The 17,554-nt window shown below is 47.9% G+C and overlaps 2 protein-coding genes and 1 long non-coding RNA gene across 7 annotated transcripts in view; all 3 read right to left on the bottom strand.

The window, feature by feature from the left end:
• The window catches only part of LOC144584822 (uncharacterized), a 274,399-nt gene that overhangs the window by 127,852 nt on the left and 128,993 nt on the right, over nucleotides 1–17,554 (bottom strand). The window lies entirely within an intron of this gene.
• Nucleotides 9–5,082, bottom strand: LOC110071134 (beta-defensin C7-like). 3 transcript variants are annotated; one of them, XM_078381905.1, is made up of 4 exons: nucleotides 4,942–5,082; nucleotides 2,759–3,035; nucleotides 1,966–2,055; nucleotides 9–288 (listed from the first exon to the last, which is right to left on the bottom strand). In XM_078381905.1, the coding sequence occupies exons 2-4, from the start codon at nucleotides 2,838–2,840 to the stop codon at nucleotides 143–145; spliced, it is 318 nt and encodes a 105-aa protein (XP_078238031.1). In that variant the 5' UTR covers nucleotides 2,841–3,035; nucleotides 4,942–5,082; the 3' UTR covers nucleotides 9–142. The 3 variants fall into 3 exon arrangements, with proteins under 3 accessions (XP_078238031.1, XP_020634519.3, XP_072842917.1); XM_020778860.3 differs by lacking the exon at nucleotides 4,942–5,082 and having other exon boundaries at nucleotides 2,759–3,207; XM_072986816.2 differs by lacking the exon at nucleotides 4,942–5,082 and having other exon boundaries at nucleotides 2,931–3,203.
• On the bottom strand, nucleotides 4,516–13,369 carry LOC110071133 (uncharacterized). Of its 3 annotated transcripts, none has more exons than XM_078381856.1 (3): nucleotides 12,163–12,477; nucleotides 9,559–9,721; nucleotides 4,516–8,215 (listed from the first exon to the last, which is right to left on the bottom strand). In XM_078381856.1, the coding sequence occupies exon 3, from the start codon at nucleotides 8,017–8,019 to the stop codon at nucleotides 6,592–6,594; it is 1,428 nt and encodes a 475-aa protein (XP_078237982.1). In that variant the 5' UTR covers nucleotides 8,020–8,215; nucleotides 9,559–9,721; nucleotides 12,163–12,477; the 3' UTR covers nucleotides 4,516–6,591. The 3 variants fall into 3 exon arrangements, with proteins under 3 accessions (XP_078237982.1, XP_078237986.1, XP_072842905.2); XM_078381860.1 differs by lacking the exon at nucleotides 9,559–9,721 and adding an exon at nucleotides 13,354–13,369 and having other exon boundaries at nucleotides 5,550–8,215; nucleotides 12,163–12,216; XM_072986804.2 differs by lacking the exons at nucleotides 9,559–9,721; nucleotides 12,163–12,477 and adding an exon at nucleotides 13,354–13,369 and having other exon boundaries at nucleotides 5,550–8,215.

A 17,554-nucleotide genomic window follows, 5' to 3' on the forward strand; every position in this document is an offset into this window, starting at 1 on the left:
TCTAAGGACAACAGGAAGAATGCAGTTTTATTAGGAAGGATTTGTAACTTTTAGATAGGGTCATTCATGACTGGGGATAAAAGATCCGAGGAATAATCCTTCGCGTGAGTATCTCGCCAGCTTGTCGGTCCGCCTCTCCTCACTACATGACTTCATCCCGGCAGCAGATCATGGTATGATGGTAACAGGTTCCAATCTGTTCTTCACCCTCGCTGCAGTCATCGTATCGGCAGATGCCACCTCTGCGGAGGCAGTGGCTGACGAACCGCGGCTCACGCTGGCCACTTCCTGCACAAGTTGGAAACAAGGGATAAGAGGTTTTATTATCGACTTTGCTTGAGGGCCACCCACATATCATTCCTGGAAACTTAAGAAAGCGAGCTTAAAAACTGTCTTCCCACTCTCTTCTTTGCTGCAAACTAAATTATAACAGTTAACATGTCATTAGAAGCAGAGCTCCCTTAAAAGGGAAAGACTGTAATTTTTTTTGTTACATATTGTATGAAGATGCATCTCTTGGATCAGTCTTAAACTGAACTCCTGAACACCACAGCTGACTTGAAGAGAGGTCTGAACTAACAACTGTTCCGACTGTTTGCTTAGGTACCTAAAAAAACTGCAGAGGTAAAGCTGGGATAACTCCGGTTTAACCACAGTGGGGAAACAATGCTTTCGATTTAATGTGGCAGCTTTAAAAAAAGTCACTTTTGCATGAACAGAAGATAACCCCCCCAAAAAAGTTTTGAAACTGACATTTAAAATCTTTCCCCCTTCATTTTCAAAGCATCATTTTCAAAATAGTAGATGCATTCCTATTAGAAAAAGTAACACTCTTCCATGCCAACCCATTAAATCTAAAGTGTCATCTTGAAGTTCTGATTTTGTCTCTAGTCTAAAGGCTCCGATGACATTCCACCAGCAAAACCCTCCAGTTGCTCCTTCCACTTCTCTTCAGTGGTTTGCAACCTTCGCTCTCCAGATGTTCTTGGCCTGCATCTTCCAGAAATCCTGGCCAACACAGCTAGTGGTGGAGTCTTCTGGGAGTGGCAGTCCATGAATGACTGATTGCTTCAAGGTTGAGACCTGCTGCTCTGGATGATGTCCTATTGCCTCTTTTAAGACATAGCCAGAGGAAAACCAATTTACAGTATTTTTACCTCCGTGTACAACAATAACGAAATGTATTGGTTAAATGCACGCTTCTCCCAGCAGAAAGCTGAAACGGAGAAATCTCCCTTTTCGATTTCTTCCAATTAAGAGCCAAGTCATGTTTTTCAACGAGGATGCTGACCAAACAAGAAGGAAGTCCAGTTGCCATGACTCATCTTCGACAACCACATCTGGATGACTGAGAATCTTCACAGATATGATGCCAATGGTTCCAGCAGCGTAGATGCCAAAACTGGTTTCAATGGCCATAAACAGTTTACCTTTTGTCGCATATGAATGCAGCCACCGGTTTAAATAGCATGGGGCTTTAACCTGATTTTTTAAAAAATCTGAATGGAAATCAATTCAAATTGCCAGTGTGACTGTAGCCTTGTGTGTGTGTTTATGTGTGTGTTATGTGTGTGTTTAAGCTGTAAGTTTTAAATTAGGGTTTCTGGTCTTCTGAAAGTCTGAAAATTTAAATCTTGCTGCATAAACCATGCATTTGGTAACCCATTTTCCTTTAGAAATCAAAAGGAAAGTTCTTGGTGAAAGAATAACTTGATTTCTGAAAACCCCATCTTAGTTGTGCTTTCTGTGCGCACCTCTGGGAAAGCCCAGGTTTACTTTGGAAGCAGTAACCTGAAGCATTTTGCTAGCTATGAAGGTTATCATATCTGGGACTTGGGTCCTATTTGAGATCAATGTCCCAATTAGCCTGAATCCAGAATGAGCTCATGAACTTCCTGTGTTGAACCTGTTTAATTGACAGATGTTTGTGCATCGCACCATGCAGGTGTGTGGCTCGAATCTCACCTGGACTCACAAGGAGCAGAGCAAAGCAAAGTGACACCACGAAGAGGTAGAAAAGCTTCATGGCTGGGTCAGACAGGGACTTCCGAGTAACTAGGAAGAGCAGAGGAAGCAAAGGATAAAGGTTACAATAACTTAGTAAAACTGCAAACACAGTTTCCCTGTTATGCGCTGTCAAGTCCCCTCCGACTCATGGCGACCCTATGAATTAGTGATCTCCAAAATGGCCCAGCTCTTGTACAGTCAGGCCTGTGGCTTCCTTTAGGGAGTCAGCACATCTCCTATTGGGTCTTCCTCTTTTCCTGCTGCCTGTAACCTTGCCCAGCCTAAATGGTCTTTTCCGGAGAATCCTGCCTTCTCAGGATGTGCCCAAAATAGGACACATTAGGATAGTTCGAACTTCCCGCCCTTTCTCCCTGCTTTTTGGCTTTGGAAGCAAGCCAGGCGGCCGGGGAGAAATGGGCTCCCTCCTTTCACCCGATGCTGACTCCCCTTCGTGCTGGGCTGAGCTCAGCCAGCGCGAAGTGGACTCAGCATCAGGTGAAAGGAGGGAGACGATTTCTCCCCGGCCGCCCGGCTTGCTTTTCCATGGGAACAGCATAAATTGGTTTCCAATGCATTCCTATGGGAAATGCTGGCTCGATTGACGAACTTTCCGATTTACGAACTGACTTCCGGAACGGATTAAATTCGTAAATCGAGGGTTGACTGTAATTCTAAATTTCGTCACCCCAAGTTCTGAGGCAGGGGGCATCGAAACCCATCAGTGGTTGGACCCCCAAGAGGCAACACTTACCCTTCTCTCCCTGTGGATTGAACCAGCTCCTGCTTGGAACACACACAGTGTGACATAAAAGAATGAAATCCTCTTTTCTCATTGGCTAGAAAAAAGTCTAATGGAAGCAAGCCCATTGTTTGTCTAGCACCCTCTTGTTTCATGATGAGTTCCGATCCAGAACAATACTGACCAATCCGGTGAGACATGCAAATTGCTCCTTTTCAAGAGGCTGTCAAGCTGTGTCATCTTCTGTAGTCAGCTTTCCAGAGGCACGTGAAGAAGTGTGACCGGGTCACTTGATGGGTTGGGTAAAAAAATAAAAGAAATAAATAAGAATGGTTTTGGTCTAGTTTGTTTCCATGCAACCTGTTGGAATGTTATCTCTTCCCCCCCCCCCGACCCCATTTGTTATTTATGTACAGTGGTGCCTCGCTAGACAGTTACCCCGCATGACAGTTTTTCCGTGAGACATTGACTTTTTGCGATCGCTATAGCGATTCGCAAAACAGTGATTCCTATGGGAGAATTTTGCAGGACAATGTTTGGTCCCTGCTTCGCAAACCGATTTTTGCTAGACGATTTGCTTTTCGCTAGACAATGATTTTGCTAGACAGCGATTTCAGTGGAACGGATTATCATCGTCTAGCGAGGCACCACTGTATTGTGCAAGGAAACCACATTAGGAAGAAACGAAATATACCCTTAAATCACGGGGAGCTCAGGGGTTTAGGCATCTGTCTGGAGAGCCAGAGGTTGGGAGTTTGATTCCTCCACTGCAGACCTGGGCAAAGTGCGGCCCTCCAGATGTTGCTGAACTGCAAATCCCAACACTCCTCACTATTGGCTGTGTGGGCTAGGACTGCTGGGAGTTGCAGTTCAGCAACATCTGTAGGGCCGCATTTTGCCCAGGTCTGTCCCACTGGGTCTCCTGCAAGTAGAGCCAGCCTGTGTGGCCTTGGGCAAGCTGCACAGTCCCAGGGAGCCCCCAGAAGAAGAGAGCAGTAACTCACTTCTGAGTTAATCTTTATCTAGAAAACCCTGAAAAGGGTTACCGTAAGTCAGAACAGACTTGATGGCATACAATGACTAAAGCTGGCTAGATAGTTCGGTGGTCTAGGTCTCTGTCTGCAGAACTAGCAGCTGGGAGTTCGATTCCCCCACCATGCTTCCAGGGAGAAAAGCCAGCCTGGGTAGCCTTGGGCAAGCTGCAGGAATTCAAATCAAAGCAGATCTGACAGATGGTTAGCCAAGTTTTTCCTGAATGCCTCCAGTGTTGGAGCACTCACCAGCTCCCAAGGTCGTTGGTTCCACCGTTGTACTGCTCTAACAGTTAGGAAGTTTTTCCTGATCTTCAACCGAAATCTGGCTTCCTTTAACTTGAGCCCATGGTTGCGCCTCCTGCACTCTGGGATGATCAAGAACAAATCTTGCCCCTCCTCTGTAGGACAGCCTTTCAAATATTGGGAAAGTGCTATCTGATCTCTGTCTTCTTTTCTCAAGGCTAAACATGCCCAGCTCTTCCACTCCTTCCTCCTAGGGCTTGGTTTCCAGCCCCCTGATCATCCTTGTCACCTGCCTCTGAACTTGTTCGTTTGTTAGCATGGTGTCCAGAACTCAACACAATGCGCAAGGTGAGGCCTAACCAGTGCTGAAGAGTGGGGGAATGGCACCTCGTAGGATTTGGAAACTATACTTCTACTGTGTTTCCCGAAAAACAAGACAGGGTCTTACATTAAATTTTGCTCAAAAAAAAAAAAAAAAGGGAATTATGGCTTATTTTCAGGGGATATTTTTTCATGTACAACCATCTACATTTATTCAAATACAGTCATGTCATCTTCATCTGGTTGCTGCCCAAGGGTGGATTTCACTTAACTGGGGTTAATTTTGGGGGTAGGATGTATGAGAAAAATCCTACTAGGGCTATGTTTCCTTGGTTGCAGGGTCACGATAATCACGTCACAGTTCTAAAGTAGCAAAACAGGTGAAGATGACAGTATTTAATTAGTGCAAAAAGGTAACATTTTCTTATTACTAGGAAGTTGGGTTGGGCAGAGTTACTAGAATAATTGAGTTAAATTTAAAAGACAAATTGATTTATTACATTTCAATCCAGCTATAACAATAGCACTTAAGGCACCTAACCAAATTCATTAAGGATGATATTTTAAAATAATTTTATTCATATTTAAATATATTACCTTCATGGATATCCAGTCTTGTACTGTATAGAGCAATGGACTGGAATTCAGGCCTGGGTTCAAATCCCCGCTCAGTTATAGGGAAAGGTGCAGAAGTGGTGAAATTGCTCCATGAATATCTCTCTTGCTCTGAAAGCCATCCTTGGGTCACTATAAGTCCGTTTCGACTTGAAGGCACATAACAGTGTAACAACGTATATAGTACTACCTCTAGGATCAAAGGAAATACTTAAGATTTAAGTAAATAGAACATATTAGACAGTTTTACGGAGGAAGAAAGTTCCACGAGTTCGTTCAGTTCTTCATTCTGGAACTCAAGTTTGGTTCCTCGCTTGACGTAACACCTTGCTTCTAACTCTGCACCAAAAACAAGTAAAAGTTCAGGATTATGATTGAGCTGTGTGTGAACTACTGCATCATGAAGTGACAGCCTGTGCAGATCTGTAGCCAATGACGAGTTTTTCTAAGTGACAACAGTGACTTAATACTACTACAGTAGCTTCAGGATTCCATTTCCAGGTTCATCCTTATCCTGTTTGTCCCCCATCCAGGTGGCATTGAGAAACACACTATATAACAACACAGCTGGACTTAGAACTGCAGAGGTGGGAGGGGCTGTATGGATCATCAAGTCCATCTTTTGTCAAGGAGGCACAGGAAATAGAACCCCTGCTCCATAGGCATCCTATCGAGACTATGGTAACGTGCTCTGTATGGAGGACTTGGAACAGCGTCTAGTGTTTCAATGCTGTATGCGAAGCTGGAGTGTCCCCTCCAGGGCACGAAGTCTGGGTAAAATAATATGGAGGATAGGGTGTTACCCAAGCAGCAAATCCCCCCTCTCCATGTCACTGAAATAGTCCAATGGAAAGGCAAGAGTCAATACAACTGGTTCCAGTGATGTCGCAGAAGTTGTCAGAATGACAAGAACTTCCTCCTGCTCCGGATTTTGCCTTGAGGTTGACTCCTGAAGCCTTTTCCGTCAATGGATATAGCCACAAGGCAGTGGAGGTTTGAAATTGGAGTTTTCCTTCTCCTAGATGGGCTGCCTAGCCCCACCTACCCAGCTTGCTCCCTCATGGAGCACTGAGGAGGATGCACAGTCTCAAGAACCGCCAGGAAGAAAAGAAGGGGAAAACACCTCCAAGTTACTCTCCACCCGGAGGACCTTGGAAAGGGTTGTCATAAGCCAGCATAGGCTTGACAGCACACAATTACAGTGGTGCCTCGCATTGCGACGTTAATCCGTTCCGCAAAAATCGCTGTTGCAGGAAAACGTCGCAATGCGAAATAAAAAAGCCCATAGAAACGCATTAAAATGCGATTAATGCGTTCCTATGGGCTTAAAACTCACCGTCAAGCGAAGATCCTCCATAGCGCGGCCATTTCTGGTGCCTCTTAAGCGAGGAATCTGTCCTAGTAAACAGCGGGTGACCATGTTTTTTCCCCGGTGGCTATTTTGAAACCACCGATCAGCTGTGTGAAAATGGTCACTTTGCGATGATCGGTCATCGCAAAGTGAAAATACCCAATAGGGAACATCGCAAAGCAATCACAAAATCTTCGTCACAGTGATTTCATCGCTAAACAGTGCTCGCTAAGCGAGGCACCACTGTATTTTATAAATTGGAAAAAAAAACAGTTACCCCTTTAATGTTTAAGTTTTTCAGCAGTGTGACCTCTATGATGTGAACTAAGGGCTCTGCCTTCCCTGAAGCTCCTTCCACATTCCATGCATTTATATGGTTTCCCCCCTATGTGACTTCTTTGATGTGAACTAAGGTGAGCAACCTGCCTGAAGCTCTTCCCACATTCCATGCATGTATATGGTTTCTCCCCTGTGTGAGCTTTTTTATGCGAAGTTAAGCTGCTGCTAAACCTGAAACTCAACCCACATTCTGTGCATTCATATGGTTTCTCCCCTGTGTGAGTTCTTTGATGGTCACTGAGGTTACCGCTTTGTCTGAAGCTCTTTCCGCATTCAAGGCATGTATATGGTTTCTCCCCAGTGTGCGTTCTTTCGTGGTTACCAAGGGTACTGCTTTGGCTGAAGCTCCTGCCACATTCCATGCATGTATATGGTTTCTCCCCAGTGTGAGTTCTTTCATGGGAACTAAGGCTACGGCTGTGTGCGAAGCACTTGCCACATTCCATGCATTTATATGGTTTCTCCCCGGTGTGAGTTCTCTGATGGGAACGAAGGCTTTGGCTGTGGCTGAAGCTTTTCCCACATCCCATGCATTTATATGGCCTCTCTCCTTTGTGAGTTCTATGATGTGATCTGAGGTTAGTGCTCTGACTGAAGCTCTTCCCACATTCCATGCATTTATATGGTTTCTCCCCAGTGTGGATTCTTTGGTGTGAATTCAGGTTAAAGCTGCGGCTGAAGCTCTTCCCACATTCCTTGCATTTATATGGTTTCTCCCCCGTGTGAGTTCTCTGATGTAAACGAAGGCTATTGCTTAGACTGAAACTCTTCCCACATGCCGTGCATTTATATGGTTTCTCCCCAGTGTGCGTTCTTTCATGGTTACTAAGGCTACTGCTTTGCCTGAAGCTCTTTCCACATTCCATGCATTTATATGGTTTCTCCCCAGTGTGTGTTCTTTTATGAGAACTAAGGCTATGGTTGTGACTGAAGTCCTTTCCACATTCCATGCACCTATACGGTTTCTCCCCTGTGTGAGTTAGTCGGTGTGAATTCAGGCTGCTCCTCTGAGAGAATGTAAATCCACATTCTGTGCATTTATATGGTTTCTCTCCCGTGTGAGTCCTTTGGTGTGAATTCAGGATCGCCTTCTGACTGAAGCTTTTCCCACATTCCATGCATTTATACGGTTTCTCCCCCGTATGGATTCTTTGATGGGTACTGAGGCTATGGCTGTGACTGAAATTCTTTCCACATTCTAAGCATTTATAGGGTTTCTCTCCTGTGTGAGTTCTTTGATGTGAAGTAAAGAGACTTTTAAAGCTAAAGTGTAATCCACATTCCACGCATTTATATGGTTTCTCCAAAGGGCGAGTTCTTCGATGTGAACGCACATTTCTTCTCCCGTTGAAACTCTCTTCATCTCCCATGTTTTTGTACAATTTCTCTACAGGGGGAGTTCTTTGACCTGAACTAGCAGCACTGCTCTGAAGTTGCCTCCACACTTCAGGCGTTTAAGGCATTTCCCCTTTAGCCGAGGGGTTTTTCCCAATTTTTTTCTTCCCGGACTCTTTTCAGGGCCAAGAAGAAGCGGCTCTATATAATTCCAGCCATCGTGTTTGTTACCTGATGGAGAGAAAAAAAGATGTCTTAAGAATGCGGCACAGAGCACAATCTAATAGGAGGTCAAACCAAAGAGTTTGCTTTTAATTTGACTCCTCTGAAAGGCATATGTCTCCTGAATGCTTTACAGGAAACATTTGAAAAATTAGCCATATTGTGAAAACAGCATGGACTCCACTTGCCTGAATTCATACTTCCCAAAGGGACAGTGATGGGAAAATACAGTGGTGCCTCGCTTGACGTTAATTAGTTCCAGCGAAATCACTGTTGAGCGAAAACATCGTAAAGCAAAATAAAAAAGCCCACTGAAATGCACTGAAAAGCGTTCAATGCGTTCCAATGGGCTGAATACCTGCTCGTCCAGTGAAGATCCTCCATACGGCGGCTATTTTCGGTGCCTGTAAAGCAAGGAATCCGTCCTAGAAAACAGCGGGGGGCCATTTTGAGCAGACGGTGGCCATTTTGAAAACCCGATGATCAGCTGTTTTGATCATCGTAATTCAAAGAATCAGTTCCCAAAGCAGGGAACCGATCGTCGCAAAGCGAAAAAACGCCATTAAAACATCGTTTTGCAATTGCAAAAACATTGTTGTGAAGCAGATTCGTCGTTATACGGGGTAATCGTTAAGCGGGGCACGACTGTACAGTTAATTAATATTAACCAATATTCAATGTAATAGTAATCATGGACCATCAAATCAACTCTGACCTATGGCAACCCTTTTGGGGGGGTGTTTCCTGGTCGATTATACTCAAAAGTCGTTTCCCATTCCCTGCTTCTGGGACTGTCCAGTTTCCCAAAGACCACACAGGCTGACCTTATCCGTGGGAGACACTGTGGGGAACCTCTGGTTCTGCAACCAGATATTTAAACCACTGAACTATCCAGCCACCTTACTCAGAAATACAAGGATAGGAGTTGATTAGAATTGAGGTTTTATTTGGAAAAGTTCCATGGTTTACTTGCAAATTTCTTCCACTGTACTTTCTACAACAATTCCAACGTCCCCTAACTTTTCAGAGGTTTTTTCGGAAACCTAAACCACTGTGCTATCCTATAATCTTAGAACTACAGAGGTAAGAGGGACCCTATGGGATCATCAAGTCCATTCCGTTAAGGAGGCACAGTGGCTCCCAACCTCTGGCTCTTCAGCCAGATACCAGCCATGTGGTTAGCATTCATTATCTCCTCTCATTGAGATTGATCGACCTCCTTTTTCAAGTCATCCAACCAAAGGTCATGGGGCATGAAATTTTGGGAGGAAGGGAGGAATTGGACTGCAAATCCTAGACTCCCAAGAATTCCCTAGGGAGAATTCTAGGAGTTTTAGCTCACAAACACATACCTGCAAAAACCTTAATTTTTGGAAGCCTTTATTTCCTGTTGCAATATTTTCTGGGAAGTAGCTGCCCCAGCAGTGCCCGAGACTGGTGGTTCATCAGGAGGAGCCTTCTATTTATTTTAAATATTCATATGCCACCTTTCTCCCCATAGGGGACTGAAGGCAGCTTAAAACACATAAAACAACAGAGTTAACAAAAAACTACATAAAATAATATTTAAAAAACAATTATACAAATATGAGTATTAAGGTAAAAGGTAAAGGTTCCCCTTGACTATTTGTCCAGTTGTGTCTGACTTTAGGGGGCGGGGCTTATCTCCGTTTCCATCCCATAGAGCCAGGGTTTCTCCTCAGACAATCCTCCGTGATCACGTGGCTAGTGTGACTAGGCCTTCTCACTGAGGTGGTACCTATTTATCTACTCACATTTTTTGCATTTTTCCATGCCTTCGAACCGCTAGGTTGGTGGGAGCTGGGACAAGCGACAGGGGCTCACTCCGTTGTATGGATTCGATCTTACGACTGCAGGTCTTCCGACCTTGCAGCACAGAGGCTTCTGTGTTTTCAAACCGCAGCGCCACCACGTCCCTCGTGAATATTAAAGTCAAGCTTAAAAAACAATTCAAAAACCTGTAATTTAAAAACCAGCATTCCTGAACAGAGATGGGATATTTGTATACGTGGTGTATATTTGGGATGTGGTGGCGCTGCGGGCTAAACCGCAGAAGCCTGTGCTGCAGGGTCAGAAGACCAAGCAATCGTAAGATCGAATCCACGCGACGGAGTGAGCGCCCGTTGCTTGTCCCAGCTCCCACCAACCTAGCGGTTTGAAAGTATGCAAATGCGAGTAGATTAATAGGGACCACCTCGGTGGGAAGGTAACAGTGTTCCGTGTCTAAGTCGCACTGGCCATGTGACCACAGAAGATTGTCTTCGGACAAAACGCTGGCTCTATGGCTTGGAAATGGGGATGAGCAGCACCCCTAGAGTTGAACACGACAAAATTGTCAAGGGGAACCTTTACCTTTATCCCAGACCTAAGTGGCCAGGATCCTCAGTCCCGTCTCCCCAAACTGACCCGTCCACTTACAGGTTGTCGCACAGCGCGCAGGGCCAGCATGCGGCTCGTTGCACCAATCTCTAATGAAGCCAAGCTGTCACTTCTCCGCCTTCCTGCTCTTTCAGCCACTCTGCCGCTGAGCGGGAAGGCTCATCATCCTGCCCCCCCGGGTGGAGTGGCCAGAAGCACAAGAACACGGATGAAGCACCAGCTGGGCTTTGTTGGAGATTGGCACGACAATGTCAAGGTCCAGGTTGTGCACGGTGGCCTTCAACAGCAAGGGCACCAGCGCCCAGCCAGCAGCACAGAGGACCAAGCCCAAATCACACCACGGACCAACAAGCCAGGATGGGGGCACAGGAATGGAAACCGGAGCACCTGGACTGCAACCAGGCTGCAGGAGTGGGAACACTGAGCCAGAGGAGGAATGCAGGGTCAGGAATACTGGAGTTCACAGCAGGAACAGCGGCACAGGACTAAGACCAGCACAACCGAATACAGTGGTGCCCCGCTTGACGATTACCTTGTTAGATGAGGAAATCACTTAACGATGTATTAATATGCAAAAATCGCTTAACGATGATCAGTTCCCTACTTCGGGAACCGATTTTTCACTTAACGGCGATCAAAACAGCTGATTGTCAGGCTTTCAAAATGGCTCCCCACTATGTTTTAGGATGGATTCCTCGCTATCCAGGGAGCAGAAAATGGCCGCCCTACGGAGGATCTTCGCTGGACGCTGAGGTATTTCGCCCATTGGAACGCATTGAACCGGTTTTCAATGCACTTCAATAGGTTTTTTACTTTTGCTTGACGATTATTTTGTTCTACAGCGATTTTGCTGGAACGGATTATCCTCATCAAGCGAGGAACCACTGTACCTCTATTGCTGAGGCAGCTTCTGGGAGGGAAGAGTCCTTCCCTCAGGACTCCCAGGTAGACCTCATAAGAGCCCCAGCAGGGCTTGATCCTGCAAACACTGGGTTCTTCCTGGGACCAAGCTGGTCCTGATCCTACAGCTGCCAGGGCAGAGGTGCAGGGGAAGTCCTGACGCCACCCAGATCCTGAAAGACAGATGAGCATGATGTTGGCCCTGCAGGCTGCAGGTGGCAACCCACCAGTGGACATGTCCGTTCAGGGAAGCAGGAACTGGGGATTCTGGCCACCTGAGCTTAAATTCCTTAGGCTCAGGAATTCTCTATTCCTGACCTTAAGCTTTTTACTGCTTAGAAGCCTGCTTACCGAAGTACAAGAGGGAGGGAGCCAACCTGTTTTTTGGGGGGGCAGGACGTTCCAAAGCCCGGCAGCCACTGAGAAAGCCCTCTTCGATACAGGATAAAGAGCAATCAAGACGACCACCCACCCCGGGAAGCCTTGGCAGCTTGATTGCAGCAGGAAATGAAGATTTAGGCTTCCTCCCGGGGATTGAAATGAAGGTGTCTGTAGTATACATTTGTGGGCTGGCACTGCCGGAATTCTGCCTGGGGAATTCTTGGCATCTGAAGTTTTTTAAAAGGGGGCAACACGTGGTGGAATAATAAACTTACGTAGTACAGTAGGAAAAGCCCCTATCTATCATCCGTGGATTCATTTATCTGCTTCTGGAAAATATGAAATAAAATATACAGAAATAATAGTTTTTTTTTGTATTTCGAGGCATATTTACCAGAACTAGCCACTAAGGGAAGCACTGGAGCCCCCCCCCCCACATTGTAGGTTCCAGCCCTTGCCCTGTGTGTGTCCGTGTGTGTGTGTGTGAGAGAGAGGGACCCCCCCAAGACAAGGTGATCCAGACTCCGTCAAACTGACAAACGTGTGTTTTCTGGGGGGGGGGGGGTTGGCTCATCCCTTGAATGCTGCACTCCCCCCCCCATCTCTTTGGCCATTTCTCTCTGCTTGCCATCTGTTCTCTCAGGGGCCAGGGAGCTGACCCCCCCCTGTGCTTTTTTTCCCCTAGGGGGAGCCTTACAAAAAGTAACCAGGAAAACAGTTTTAAAAGGGGGGGGTTGTTGCTGGAGGAAAGGGCCCCCAATCCTGCTGGGGGAGGGCGTTGCAGAGGATTTCCCCCCTCCCCAGCAGATCAAAATCCTTTCCTCCAAGAACCCCCCCCCCCCCAAGTGGCACAGCCATAGGTCTTCGGCTCTCCAGAGAACAGAGCGGGGGGGGGATCGTGTGAATGCCCTCCACCCCAAACAAAGTTCTGGGGGGGGCGGATCCTTCCCTGGGGTGGGGTGACCACATCCAGCTGTGCTCGGCGACGCCCCACCCCAGCGATGGGAATCCCCGGACAACCCCCCCCCCCCCGTTGGGGGGAAGGAGGGACGCAGAGGTGGGCCCGGGCAGGCCAAGGCCAGGCTCCAAGACCCCCCCCACTCACACACACACCGAGTCGACGCGAGAGGGGCGATGCCTTGCAAGCCTCGCATCTTAAGGGGGGGGGGGTGAAGTATACTGGAGGGACTGGCTTGGGCGGGGGGGGGGGGAAGCACGTTCCTTCCCCGGAGAGCCTGTGCAGAGACCGCGGGGGGGAGATCATGCAGCAAACAAAGAAAGGATCAGGCCCGGGAGGTCTTTGCGGGGAGGGGGCAACGAGGGCCGCCCTCCCCCAAAACAGCCCCCTCTCCTGCAGCAAATGCAACCAAGCAGGGTTCAAGCAGCCAGTCCCTAGCAAGGACGAGGGGGAAAAAAACAGAAAAAAAAACGTGGGAACGAGCGCGACGCGTGTCTCCCCTTCTTACCGTGCACGGCTCAGCTTCCCCTTCCCCGCGCTCTGCCTCCAAACGCGTGGGCGGGGCCAGGCGGGCGGTCCATGAATGAACGGGGCCCCATTCATGCGTCACGCGGCCCGGGGCGTAGCCCAGGGGCGGGGCGGGGCAGGCTCAGGAGGAGGGGGCGGAGCAAGGGGCGGGCCCGCCACTAGGCACGCCTCTCCAGGGGTGGGGGCCACAGGTATGGGTTTTTTGGCGGGGGGGGGGGACACGTTTTTAGTGCAGAAATGCCACTGAGGCATCTGGAGAAGGAACACGCAGGATTGGGCCCACATGCACTCAGGAGGCTGCAGAAGGTGTCCTGCCCCAGCCCATCATGCTTCCCACGATGACTGACATTTTTTTTTACAGGGGCTGGTATCCTGTGTGTGTGTGTGTGTGTGTGTGTGTGTGTGTGTGTGTGTGTGTGTGTGTGTGTGTGTGTGTGTGTGTGTGTGTGAGAGAGAGAGAGAGAGAGAGAGAGAGAGAGAGAGAGAGAGAGAAATAGGGGAACATGTCCTGGTTGATCCAGAACATCAGTGCATCAGTGTCAGAGGCTGGAAAGAGAGCTCAGTTCTTCCGCTGTGGGGTCCCACCATCCCCACCCTCCCAGCTCATGCCTGAACAAACTGACCCATGTGCCTGATATCTCTCACTATGGGAAGGCGGTGTCGGGGAGTGGACAGGGAGCTAAGCAATCCATCTCTCACTCACTCACTCACTCACACACACACCGTGGTCCATCAGGCCTTTCCATGATGCCACACAGCACTTGCTCGCCTGTGTGCAAAGGGGCTTGCCCGGCGTGCATCAGCCGGTGAAGCAGCTGCGCCTCTGGTCCCAAAGGAGAGGGTTTGCAAAGTGCCCTGGATAACCCTGTCGTGCTCCCCTCCCTCCCCGCACATGCACCCCCTCCGCGGCTTGTCTCCACAGTGCTTCCCTGTGCAAGGAAACACAATGAACTGGGGCAGCTTCAGCAGCTCCTATGTCTCTGCTCCAAAGATGGTGCCTCAGCTCCCCTTTCGCATTTCCTTCTGGGGCTTCTGTTTCCTCTCCTTCCCACTGTTCTTGTCTCTACAAAGGGTTGATCTCATTCTGTCTCCTCTCCTTTTCTGCTTCTCTTTCTGCCAGCCCTGCCTCAGCATGGCTTTATGTTCTTGAGCAGAGCATCCGTTTTCAGCCTTCCGGCATCTCTCCCCCCCGCCCCCCCAGCCCTCTCTTCCTACACTTTCTGAAAACTTTGGACTCACTTTCTCAGCACTTTGGTGAAAGAGCAGTCGGGTGAATGGAACTCCGTCAAACGGAGGGTTAGGGTCGTTCGGGGACATGGGAGTCGTCTGAAGATCTGGGAATTCAAGGAAAAGAAGGTTATTCACGAAGGCTTTCACGGCGGGGATCTAACGGTTGTTGTGGGTTTTTCGGGCTCTTTGGCCGTGTTCTGTAGGTTGTTCTTCCTAACGTTTCGCCAGTCTCTGAGGACAGCACTCTGTGCTCTGGTGTAGTTTGCTTGGGAGGGGAGTATACTGCACTACACCAAAGCACAGAGTGCTGTCCTCTGAAGATGCCCATGGCCACAGAGACTGGCGAAACGTTAGGAAGAACAACCTTCAGAACACAGCCAAAGAGCCCGGAAAAGCCACAACAACGAAAAGAAGGATCTCTCGGGTTCTGTTGAGGCCAGTGGGTCCCAACCAGTGGGTCCCATTCAATTGGGTCCCCAGATGTTCCTGCAGTAAAACTCCCAGAAGCCTTCACCCTAGCTGTGCTGGTCAGGATTTCTGGGAATTATTATCCAGGAACATCTGGGGAGCCAAAGTTGTGAACCACTGGGTTTAGACCATGATTAGAAATGCTACTTGAGTGGTGGAAGAGGTCTGGTTGCCAAACCCAGCTCCATATCTTGCGTTGTTCCTGCAAGCCTTCATTTCCTGATTGGTCCCTTTGAAATCAATATGGGCTCAGGTTGCCTCCAACGGTGACCCTCTGAATGAGTGACCTTCAGAATGTCGGATCATTAAGGGCCTTACTTGGCTGTTGCAAACTGGACATCATGCGCTAATCCTGAAACTCACTAGAGGGAAGTGTTGAACCATTTTTCTGGTTTCCTTACTCACAGGAGACAGGCTGTCTCGGGAGGTGGCACTATTTATGTTTCCAGCCGGAGGAATTGGGCTTGAAAGCATTTGTTGCTGTTTAGTCGTTTAGTCGTGTCCGACTCTTCGTGACCCCACGGACCAGAGCACGCCAGGCCCTCCTGTCTTCCACTGCCTCCCGGAGTTGGGTCAAATTCATGTCAGTCGCTTTGCTGACACTGTCCGGCCATCTCATCCTGTGTCGTCCCCATCTCCTCTTGCCTTCACACTTTCCCAACATCAGGGTCTTTTCCAGGGAGTCTTCTCTTCTCATGAGATGGCCAAAGTCTTGGAGCCTCCGCTTCAGGATCTGTGCTTCCAGTGAGCACTCAGGGTTGATTTCTTTAAAAATGGATAGGTTTGTTCTCCTTGCAGTCCAGGGGACTCTCAAGAGCCTCCTCCAGCAGGACAATTCAAAAGCATTAGTTCTTTGGTGGTCAGCCTTCTTTATGGTCCAGCGCTCACTTCCATACATCACGACAGGAGTATTTTCTCATCCAGGGTCCTCCAAAATGTCATTAGCATACAAGTCCCGGACTGGCTGGGAAGGATGGGCTTTCAAATCCGAAATGTGTGGAAAGCACTACCTGGTTACACCTCAGAGGATCAGGGTGAGACTAGACCGTGGAGAGGGTTTGGTCTTCGTATTTTCTCTTGTACTTGTGGAGGGACCTCAGATTGGTTCCTTCCCTCTTTCTCTTCTAAATGTTCTTTTTTATATATATATATATATAAACATGCAGTACTGGTAAGTGCCTCTCTTTCTAAAATGGGTTTCCAGCATTCCTGCCTGCAGGCATATCCAGTTATCAGACTTTTAAGGTGCAGAGTTCGATGTAAGACCCATGGAGTTTGGTAGTCCTTAATGTTAAGGCAGCATGTTATAATTTCATTCATTTCTGACAGACTGTTCATGGTATGGTTTATGTATCCAATACAAGGGTGGCATCAGCCAGTCTGGATCCCCCCCCCCAAATTTTGCAAAAACACCAGCCCGCAAAAACCTTAGAAGGGAATAGTTTGAAACCCCAAACACTGCAGTGAGGACAGGATATGCAAAGATAGTAATGCAAAGGAGAGTGGCTGGAATCTTGAGCAAGGAGCATACTCTGCTCCCTCCATTTGTTACAGATGCTAGTATTAAATCATGTATCTACAGTGAGCACTCTGAGCATGCAAAGAGTGCCTGGCTTTCACATCCCCATCGTAAGCCCTACACGTGCCTGGACGGAGGGAGGAAGAGCAGCATTGGGTCCCCCTTACATGCACCCTTCAGCTTTGAAATGAACTGAGGAGGTCGGAGGGCTTTACTTGCGGTGGGAATCAGCTCAGTTAAATAATAATGAAAACTGTTGCAGATGATGATTTATCCACCTGTCTGGCAGCCGCAATCTCATGGCACATGGCTCATGAAACATAAATTTCCCCCAAACTGCAATAAGCATTTGTCATTTCTATTTTTCTCTCTCCCTGCTCTCTTTCCATGGCACTGGGTTTTATGAGAGTCCCTTTGGCTTGTAAATGTGGTTTTGACAAAGGGCTGAAATGCCACCGAGCGAGCTAAATGTGTCCTGAAGCTTGTTTAATGAATGCCGGGTGCAGGAAGATTCTGGTTCAGGACAATCAACCTGTTCCAGACCGCAGGGCTCATCTGATTCCATTGATCTCATCCACAGATACCAGAAATTGTGGATATAGTGAACCATATATATATATGGTTGTTGTGGTTGTTGAGAGTTTTTCGGGCTCTTTGGCCGTGTTGTGAAGGTTGTTCTTCCTAACGTTTCGCCAGTCTCTGTGGCCGGCATCTTCAGAGGACAGCACTCTCTATATATGGTTCACTATATCCACAGTTTCTGGTATCCACGGGCAGAGAACTTGGAACCAGTCCCCCACAGGTACTGAGGCTCTACTGTAAGCACAAAAAATGATCGCAACTCAAAATGTTTGTAGGTCAAGGCGTTCGTAAGTCAGGACACCACTTAAAAGGAGAAAACAGCTGACAGTAATCAGGAAGGAAGGAAAGAAGAGGGAGGAGACAGGTTTAAAGTAAGAAAGGG

Source organism: Pogona vitticeps, chromosome 1 (genome assembly GCF_051106095.1).
Source record: "Pogona vitticeps strain Pit_001003342236 chromosome 1, PviZW2.1, whole genome shotgun sequence".
NCBI lineage: Eukaryota > Metazoa > Chordata > Lepidosauria > Squamata > Agamidae > Pogona > Pogona vitticeps.